The sequence below is a fragment of the Danio aesculapii genome, chromosome 12, assembly GCF_903798145.1.
Source record: "Danio aesculapii chromosome 12, fDanAes4.1, whole genome shotgun sequence".
Taxonomy (NCBI): Eukaryota; Metazoa; Chordata; class Actinopteri; order Cypriniformes; family Danionidae; genus Danio; species Danio aesculapii.
In genome coordinates, this window is record NC_079446.1 from 51,080,923 (window position 1) to 51,090,922 (window position 10,000).

Genomic DNA, 10,000 nt, shown 5'->3' on the forward strand with positions numbered 1-10,000 from the left:
ATCAATAGCCAGTGTTTAAGTGATGTATTGTTAAATGAACGCCTGTTAAATAACAGAAATCAAAAGACTTTGTTTCATTACTTTATTGGAATCAAAGCATCTGTGTCTCTTGAGCGCGGTCAGTTTGACTCCCTTCATTCACTCGTCCTGTACGGGGACTATATTAGTGCACTATTGAGTGTACAGGGGGTGATTGGGGAATAGAGCGGGTCAGAGCACAGCTTATGTTCCTGATGTCCATCAATGCTGTTTTCCAGGACTGTAAATCCTCCTATAGGAACAGCAGGTCACGGGGTCCACCTCATCCAGCTTTACTCTGATTATTATTATTCAGCTTTCATTCAGTTATGGCCTTTGTTGCTGCATCTGTGCATGCGCACGCACGTGTGGTGTGTGTGTTCCAGTACAGTTTGATTCTGCTGTTTACCGCATGTTTTAAATGGGTCAGAGTAATCAAACTCTCCTGTCTGATATTAAACAGTCAGGCTGCGTCTACACCAATGTGGAAGAAATCTGATAAGTCTTCAGTTCTCTCCGTCAGCCACACTAAAGGACTGAAAGCACATTTGTACTTGCACATACACACAGATGTAATGCTTATACTTGCTCATATCCGCCTGCCATTACTCTCCATCTCTGTGAATGAGTGAGTGTGGTCTGATCTGAACACCAGCTCCAGTAAACATGCACTGAAGAGAGGCCAAACAGAGCATATACCCACATTGACCTTTAATAAAGCTGCAAAACATCTGCAACACTGTGTCCTCCAGCATGTTAGCTGGATTGGTCACATGACTGCATCACATGACTAAAATGATCATCGTTTTCTAAAGCCTTCATTTCCCAGTCCACACCACAACATGAAGATGAACTGTCTTGTGATGCATTATGGGACAGCATATAGTGTCCATTGGTTGTGCACTTCAGAATCTCACCGGAAGTAGTCGGTCATTCAATTCAATTCAATTCATTTCATTTTATTTGTATAGCGCCTTCCCCAGTACTTATTGTTTTAAAGCTGCTTTACAAACACATTTGCATATTATTGCATTACGATCAAGTTAAGATCATACAGGTACTTCTCTCCTTCTGTTTTTGCTCGACTCACATACTGTTTCTAAAACGCCTCCCGTCACTATGCTCAGGCATTCTGTCTGAATGGGAACATCAAATTCTCCAAAACTCTTTGCTAAGCTTATGATTACATATTTGGAACCACCAATAAAATTAAATAACAGCTGTCTCATAGAAGTTTTGTTTCTAAACGTTTGAATTAAACCAAATCACAATTTTTCAGGCTGCCTGAGCTGCACATACACACTCAAAAGGACACTAGCCTCATTTATGGCTGTTCTACACATGATCATCCTCTATATAATGATCATCAGATCACGCTGCTCTTCTGAAGTTACTCCAGAGATGTATAAAGTACTAGAGACCCAGAGTTGAGTAACAGTACAAGTGCTCTACCAAAAAAGTGACTTGAGTAGAAGTTGAAGTGCTCTTTAAGCACCGTACTTAAGTGGAAGTACTGAAGTATTCAACATTTTTGTACTTGAGTATTGTAGTTTATTCAAATTAATACTCAAATACTGAAGTAAAAGTACAAGTATTGTGTAATGTAGTTATTAAAGAATGCAGTCAAAAGACATCATATTGTTTGTTTATTTTAAATATAATTTTTTTGGGGCACGGTGATCAAGCAGACCGAAAAGAAACATGGTTTACGATTTATTATTATATATATATAAAATAGGTCCAAAAACACCATTCAGCAGGACACAGCCTTTATGATAGATCGCTAGTTAATGTTAAGTGAACATCACAGCATGTTATGAACCGCGGGTAGATAACGGTAACTTATCTAGTGCTTACAGATAGCTCAAACTGCTGTGTTTTGTGTAATATATGGTTAGAATTTTTACAAATATATTATTTCTTCAAATTGGACGGTGAATTTTTGAAGGCACTCCGATACATGCAAACATGGCTCTAAATAGGGCTACGGTGGTCTCTTCTTCCTCATCGCCACGAACAGTTGAAAGTGAAGGAGTTGAAGATGGAAGTTTCTGGGTTGCCAATGTCGAAAACAAACTAAAGTGCTCTCAATGCAGGCAGCAGCGCTGTCTTCTTGATCGCCTGAATGATGATGAGCCAGCTTATTCAAACCTTTGACAGAGCCATCTGTGTCTCTGGCAGTGATAATGTGGGTTGGAATGATTCGTAACATTTTTATAATTGTATCAGCCTCATTTTATAATAAATCTATCAGAGTAAAAGTATTAAACTCAACGAAAATGTGTGTACAGTAGTGAAGTAGTACTACTGCGTTACTATACAACTTAGTCCTGATGGAGAATCTCCTCCAGAAATGACAGCGTCTCTTTGTTTACACATTTGTGTGTGTTTGTGTAGTTGCTGTCATGTGATGTGAGTTTGAACAGGACAGACTACAAAATTACAAAACCAAAACCCTTTTTGTTTTCAAGTGAAGCTGGTTCATTTAAAAAGTACGATTTCAAGCTTTATGTGATATATTTCTTATGTCTGTGAAGCAAGTCTTCGACTGAGATTCCAGTGTGTTTGCGACCCCGGAGACACCATCAGTCTATATCGATCGCTGATTGGCTCCTGTACTAGTAGAACTAGTTGTTCGCCATATTGGCTCTTACACTTTTCACCCTTTGAAACTATGCAAGTGAAACGCCTGGTGTATTCTAGAGTCTTTGCTACTGTATATAATAGGGGAAGTATAACGTTACCCAGGGTTAGGCTCAAAGGAGCTTTAAAGACTTTGATGAGCACGAGTGGAACTCAGAGATACATTGTTACATTTTTTAGAATGGTTACTTGGCAACCACAGAACAGCATTCTAAAAGCCATTAACGGTTGTTACATTGTCTCTGTGAGTTCTGCAGCTGCTGGCAACAGATACAATGTAACAGTTTTAATGGCTGTTAGAACGCTGTTCTGTGGTTGCCAAGTACCATTCTAAAAAATGTCAATGTATCTCTGAGTTCCACTCGTGCTCATCAAAGTCTTTAAAGCTCCTTTGAAGAGCTTTGAGAAAGTGCTTTTTTTATTTGATGTTTGACGCCATCTCAACTGAAACATGAAGAGGGGTGGGGCATACAGTAGCTCCTCCCCTTAAAAACAGCCATAGTTTTGTTTCTCACAGCTCTTCCAGTGAGAGTGGTTGAGCCACGGGGAAATGTCAGATACTAGAGAGCATTTGATTGGTCATAAGTTTTGAAACTGAATCATTGTCTATTTAGGCGAAATTACAATAATAATGTAATGTGTATTATATGGCACATTTATCGTGTATGGTCGTACACCCAAAGCACTTCACAAACATGAGGGGGGTCTCTCCGCACCACCACCAGTGTGCAGCTCCACTTGTATGATGCTTCAGCAGCCGCAGGACAACAGCGCCAGTGTGCTCACCACACACCAGATACAGGTGGAGTGGAGAGACAGTGATAGAGCCAATTCAGTGGATGAGGATGATTGGGAGGTCATGTTTGGTAAGGGCTAATGGAGGGAAATTTAGCCCGGACATCCGTTTTACACCCCTACTCTGACATGGGATTATTACTGACCACGATTTAACATCTCATCTGAAAGACAGATGACGGATAATGACGACAAATTGTAGCTCTTCTCAACAGGGAAAATCACCACAATCCAACATGCATGATTCTATACTGTCATGGCTTTGCAATCAAAAATGCTATTATAATGGAGGTCAATAGGGCAAAAACAGACACCGACATTGCATTATGGGATGTTGATCTCTGCTCTGTCCACTTGTGATGTTGTAAATTCAACTCTACAGTTTAACAAAGTCATTTTCATTGACATTTTAGTCGTTGGAAATAATATAATGAAGAAATAAATAATATGTAGAGAAGTAAGTGTGTAAAATAATAGAAAATGTGCTTCAGTTTGTTACAAGGTTATTATTGCCACTTTTTACAACATTTACAGGTTAAAAGTCATCAGAGGAAAGCTATAATGCAATTCAAACGCCGAAAGAAACATGAATCTCAACATACAGAAACCTGCTGATTGACCTATATTCTTTACAGTGCATCACATGACATTCACAGCATTTTCCCACAATAAGATTTATCACCAATAATCAATCTATTTGCTGAAACTGAAAGTTGCTGCCAGATGAAGACTGAACCCCCCCCCCCCCAGAGTGGATGAAACGACCCAACAGCACACGCGGGTTAAGAAGAGCTAAGATAAGAAGCATTGAGCAGCAGCAGTAGATGTTAAAGAGCAGATGATGTCCAGCAGAGCTCCGCACGCGTCCCAGGGCGATTCCTAAAGGAGCTTATGCTGTAATATCCTGATGAAAAGCTCTCTCTACATCACTCCATCATCCCGTTGTTTTCAACCGGTGGGCTTCAGTGCATTTCCACCAGCTCTCCCTCTTCTGAGAGAGTTTTTCCAGGATTCCTCATCACTATATACAGTACGGCAGTGGTGTAAATCATGATCTCCACGAAGATGCTGGTGTACCGGAGCCCAGACGGCGCCACACACACCCAGAGCCTCCAGAACACACACAGACGCAAGAAATCGTGCGGCGAGCTCTTCCACAAGGGCTACCGGGTGAAAATGCTGCAGGCGCCGGTGTGTGAGAAAGAGCAGAGCGACAACACACTCTCGTCCTGCTTCTACAGCATCTCCTACTGGGGTAAGAGCTGGAACACACTGACGGAGATCAGGCTGAGCTGCAGATGATGATGATTTGACTTAAATAGATTCGTTTCTCTATTTGCCTGAAATAGCAGCACACTCCTTTAGTTAAAAGTCAAAGGTTGTCATTTCTGATACATTACATTATTTTAAACCACGAAAATGTTAATAAAAGTCACTGTGTTAAACTGTAGAGTTGAATTTTTAACATCAGAAGTGGACAGAGCAGAGATCAACATCCCATAATGCAATTCACAACCGGATATAAACCCAAAACACACTATATACAGAAACTGTTGATTAACAGAGTTGGGTTACAGTGCGGTCCACAGGAGATCAGTAGAATGCTGTTTAATTTGCTGTTCACTGTATTTGCTGATATAGTTTTCTGATTATTTATTTTATTTTAGTTTGGCTGAAATTAATTTTCAAAAATGTGATTAAATGGATTAGAAAAATGTATTGGGGTGTCACGGTGGCTCAGTGGTGTTGCACTGTTGCCTCACAGCAACAAGGTCGCTGGTTCGAGTTGATTCGAGTTGATTAATTTTCTTTTCAGCTTAGTCACCTTTATTAATCTGGGGCCGCCACAGTGGAATGAACCACCAACTTATACAGCATATGTTTTATGCAGCGGATGCCTTTTCAGCTTCAACCCATCACTGGGAAACATCCATACACACTCATTTACACACATACACTATGGTTCATTTTTAGCTTACCCAATTCCCCTATAGCGCATGTGTTTGGACTTGTGGGCGAAACCGGAGCACCCGGAGGAAACCCACGCCAACACGGGGAGAACATGCAAACTCCACACAGAAATGCCAACTGACCCAGCCGGGACTCGAACCATCAACTTTCTTGCTATAAGGCGGACTTGATACTAACTGCGCCACCGCGTCGTCTCTTCATCTGTATACCAAACTAAATATTATATTGTTATAATATACACCTGGCAATAACAGTTGTCATCACTCTTTGTGTATTAATGGTACTGTATTTCCTTATTTTAAATGCCAGTGAATGTCTTGAATAATCTCAAATGATCAATGAATGTTTATTTTTTGTGTAGTGTGAGCTCTGCAGCAGCAGTGTTGGTTTACTCTACATGTTTAGCTCATGTGTGTTAATCAAAGATTATCAGCTTATCTGCTGGAAGACTCATAATGCATCCATAATCTCACATTCTCAGACCCAAAGAATCATCATTTACAACTTGTGAATGTGGAAATAATCATTTATTTTAAATATATTAGATTTAGTTATGTTTTCTTTTATAAATGTAAAAATAAAGTCAAAATGCATATTTTATTTGTCATATGCTTTTGTGATTAATAAAAACAAAAATAGTATCAGTAAGAATCAAAATGATGGAATATTAAGAACTTAAAACACAGAAAATTCTAGATATAGAAATAGATGTTATAGCTATAGAAAATAAATATAGAAAAAATTCAAACTTGGGCAGCACAGTTACTCAGTGGTGTCGCACTGTGGCCTTACAGTAAGAAGGTCTCTGGTTCGAGTCCCGGCTTGGTCATTGGTGTTTCTGTGTGGAGTTGCATGTTCTCCCCTGTGTTGGCGTGGGTTTCCTCCGGGTGCTCGGGTTTCCCCCACAGTCAAACACATGTGCTATAGGGGAACTGATCAACTAAACTGGACGTAATGTATGAGTGTGTGTGGAATGAGTGTGGATGGGTGTTTCCCAGTACTGGGTTGTGGCTGGAAGAGCGTCCACTGTGGTAAAACATATGCTGGAATAGTTGGTGGTTCATTCCGCTGTGGTGATCACTGATGAAGGGACTAAGCCGAAGGAAAATGAATGAATGAATGAATTTAAGCCTATTTAAAATTTGTAAGAAATGTAAACATTCAGGCCCAAAGGTTTTTAACATGTATATAAGTTTATAAATAGAATATAATGTCCAAAATGATCATAACATCTGAGTAGTAAGTGATATATTATGGATATATCTCTTAGAAAATAACAAAACATTCATCATCCATTCATTTTCTTTCGGCTTACTTCACACAGAAACGCCAACTGGCCCAGCCAGGACTCGAATTAGCCACCTTCTTGCTGTGAGGCCACAGTGCTAACCACTGTGACACTGTGTCGCCTAACAAAACATTCTTTATAAAAAAATGTAAAAGTGTTTTAGAATATTTGCAAAGTTTTATTTGTTTGTTTCTTTATTTATTTGAAATCTTAAGCATCTAAAAACAGGACTGAATTGATTATTATGTTTGTCTTGTGACTCAGTCAATGGTTTCGGTCATTCATAATCAGTAATCTTCTAGAAATGTGTAAAAATGCATCACACTGTTTATGTTTGAAGTCTGAGTGATTGGATGAATGTGATGCATGCGAGGCATCGTGCTTTATTAATGTTTATTACTCACGTCTGATTGGTCAGTCGTACCAAGGTGTGTTATTTCCCAGATAACAACCGCTAAATAACTCATCCAGGAACTGAGACTCACCATCAGCCAAATTAATTAAAACAAAAAAGACTAAACTACCAAGTAGTACAAAATACACATCCAAAATAAATAATCCAGCCCCTGTATAACTCTAGCCCCTCCCCTTCCCCAACAGCTCCGCCCCTTCATCAATATCCACGCCCCTTTTGCTAATCAGTGCATCATCTATGTATTTAAACTGCACTTTATTAAAAAAGCATACTGTATTTCAGTGTGAATGCATACTTGTACACTTTAAATTCCTCGAGGAGTGTAGAAGCATGCGCTTTGGGACGCAGCCTTTCTCTCAGTTTTTGTTCCTGAAAGCAGATCTGAGATCAGCTTTTGCGTCATGAACCATGAGCGCAGATGTTGTCTGTCAGAACACACACTAATAAACTCCAGTCCAGATGTGTTCTGTGAGCTCTCTAACTAGCGCTGATATCTGCTGATTTCTGTTTGATGGTCTGTGCTCGACTGTTATTGTTGATTAGATGAAGTTCTGTGTTTAAACATGGATGATCGGTTAAGGTACGCTCTAGACTTGAGTTGTGCTGTGATTTTATGATCAATATGACTGATTTTTACTGTCCTTTCTGCTCTTTTATACAGGATTGAGGTTCTTAAGAGCCTTGAGGCTGATCCAGTTTTCAGAAATATTGCAGTTTTTAAATATCTTAAAAACAAGGTAAGAGTCCCTCCATCAGTCCTCTTGATCATTAATGTTGTGTAATCTGTGTACATCTTATATTGTCTAAAGATCTTTGTTTCCAGCTCACTGTAAGTCTGTTTATATATTGTGCTTCAGCTTTCTTTGAAATATTTGCTTTATTTAAAATTTAATTAAACCAAAAATTATTAGTAGTTTGACTGCAATTTAAACTTTATTATATTATATTATATTATATTATATTATATTATATTATATTATATTATATTATATTATATTATATTATATTTTATTATATTATATTATATTAATTATATTATATTATATTATTATATTATATTATATTATATTATATTATATTATATTATATTAATTATATTATATTATATATATTATTATTCTATTATATTATATTATATTATATTATATTATATTATAATTATATTTATATATATATTATATATATCTATTATATTATATTGTTAATATATTATATTATATTAGATTATGTTATGTTAGTATGTTATGTTATGTTATGTTATATTATATTATATTATATTATATTATATTATATTATATTAGATTAGATTATGTTATGTTATGTTTATTATATTACGTTATATTTATTATATTATATTATATTATATTATATTATATTATATTATATTATATTAATTATTATTATATTATATTAGATTAGATTATGTTATGTTATGTTATATTATATTACGTTATATAGTATTATATTATATTATATTATATTATATTTATATTAATTGTTATTATATTGTTATTATATTGTTATTATATTGTTATTATATTGTTATTATATTGTTATTATATTATATTATATTGTTATTATATTATATTAATTGTATATATGTTATATTATATATATTATATTATATTATATATGTTATTATATTGTATTATATTATATTATATTGTTATATATTATATTTATTGTTTATTATATTGTTATTATATTGTTTATTATATTATATTATATTATATTATATTATAATTGTTATTATATTAGTTATATTGTTATTATATTGTTATTATATTGTTTATTATTAGATATATTGTTATTATATTGTTATTATATTGTTATATATTATATTATATTATATTATATTATATTATTATATGTTATTATATTGTTATTATATTATATTATATTGTTATTATATTAGTGATTATTATTATATTATATTATATTGTTATTAATATTATATTATATTATATTATATTGTTATTATATTGTTATTATATTATATTATATTGTTATTATATTGTTATTATATTATATTATATTATATTATATTATATTATATTAAATTATATTATATTGTTATTATATTGTTATTATATTATATTATATTGTTATTATATTGTTATTATATTATATTATATTAAATTATATTATATAGTTATATTGTTATTTATTTTATAATATGAAATATTTTATATATTGCATTATTTAGTATTATATTATTTCATTGTTGTATTTTATTAGTATTTTTTTTTTAATCTTTCTTTTCCTTTTACATTCTTTACCCTTTTTTACATTTTCTTTTCTATTTTTTATTTTCTTTTTGATTTCCTTTTCTTTTCCTTTTCCTTTTTTGCTTTATTTTCCTTTTCCTTTTTATGTTTACTTTTTCATTTTCCTTTTCATTGTCCTTTTCCTTTTCTTTTCCTTTTTGTTGTATTTTCTTTTTCTTTTCCTTTCTTTTTCTTATTTTCCCCCATTTATTTCTTTTTCTTGTCTTTCTTTTCACCTGATGATCCTGTATTTCCTTCTTGCTTTTTACTGACTCATATCCATGGAGTCCTTTATTTTTACTCTATTGTGCATGTGTACATACTATATACTGTACAGCTATATATATATAGTGCTTGTATTATTTTTGTTCTGCATTTGATTTAATTCTCTGTGTTGTTTTTCTATTGCTTTATTTCCTCATGTTCTGTCTTTGACATTGTGATGGTAAATCTGCTGGTCTCCTCCAGCTTAGAGCTAAAGCTTTAGTACAGCTGTCCAGGAAAGCTGATTGTGCATCAGAATGAATAATAATCTGACTGCAGAGGTGAAATCTGACTGATACTCGCTGCCAAAACTAGCAGAATTCAGATATGCAATAAATT

At 34.3% G+C, this 10,000-nt stretch overlaps 1 protein-coding gene across 1 annotated transcript in view; it reads left to right on the forward strand.

Moving 5' to 3' along the window:
• LOC130238168 (calcium-activated potassium channel subunit alpha-1-like) overlaps positions 1 to 10,000 on the forward strand; it is a 71,116-nt gene that overhangs the window by 15,403 nt on the left and 45,713 nt on the right. Inside the window, exon 4 of the mRNA XM_056469078.1 lies at positions 7,792 to 7,867. Coding sequence (XP_056325053.1) covers positions 7,792 to 7,867 — 76 coding nt within the window. The remainder of the gene's footprint in view (positions 1 to 7,791; positions 7,868 to 10,000) is intronic.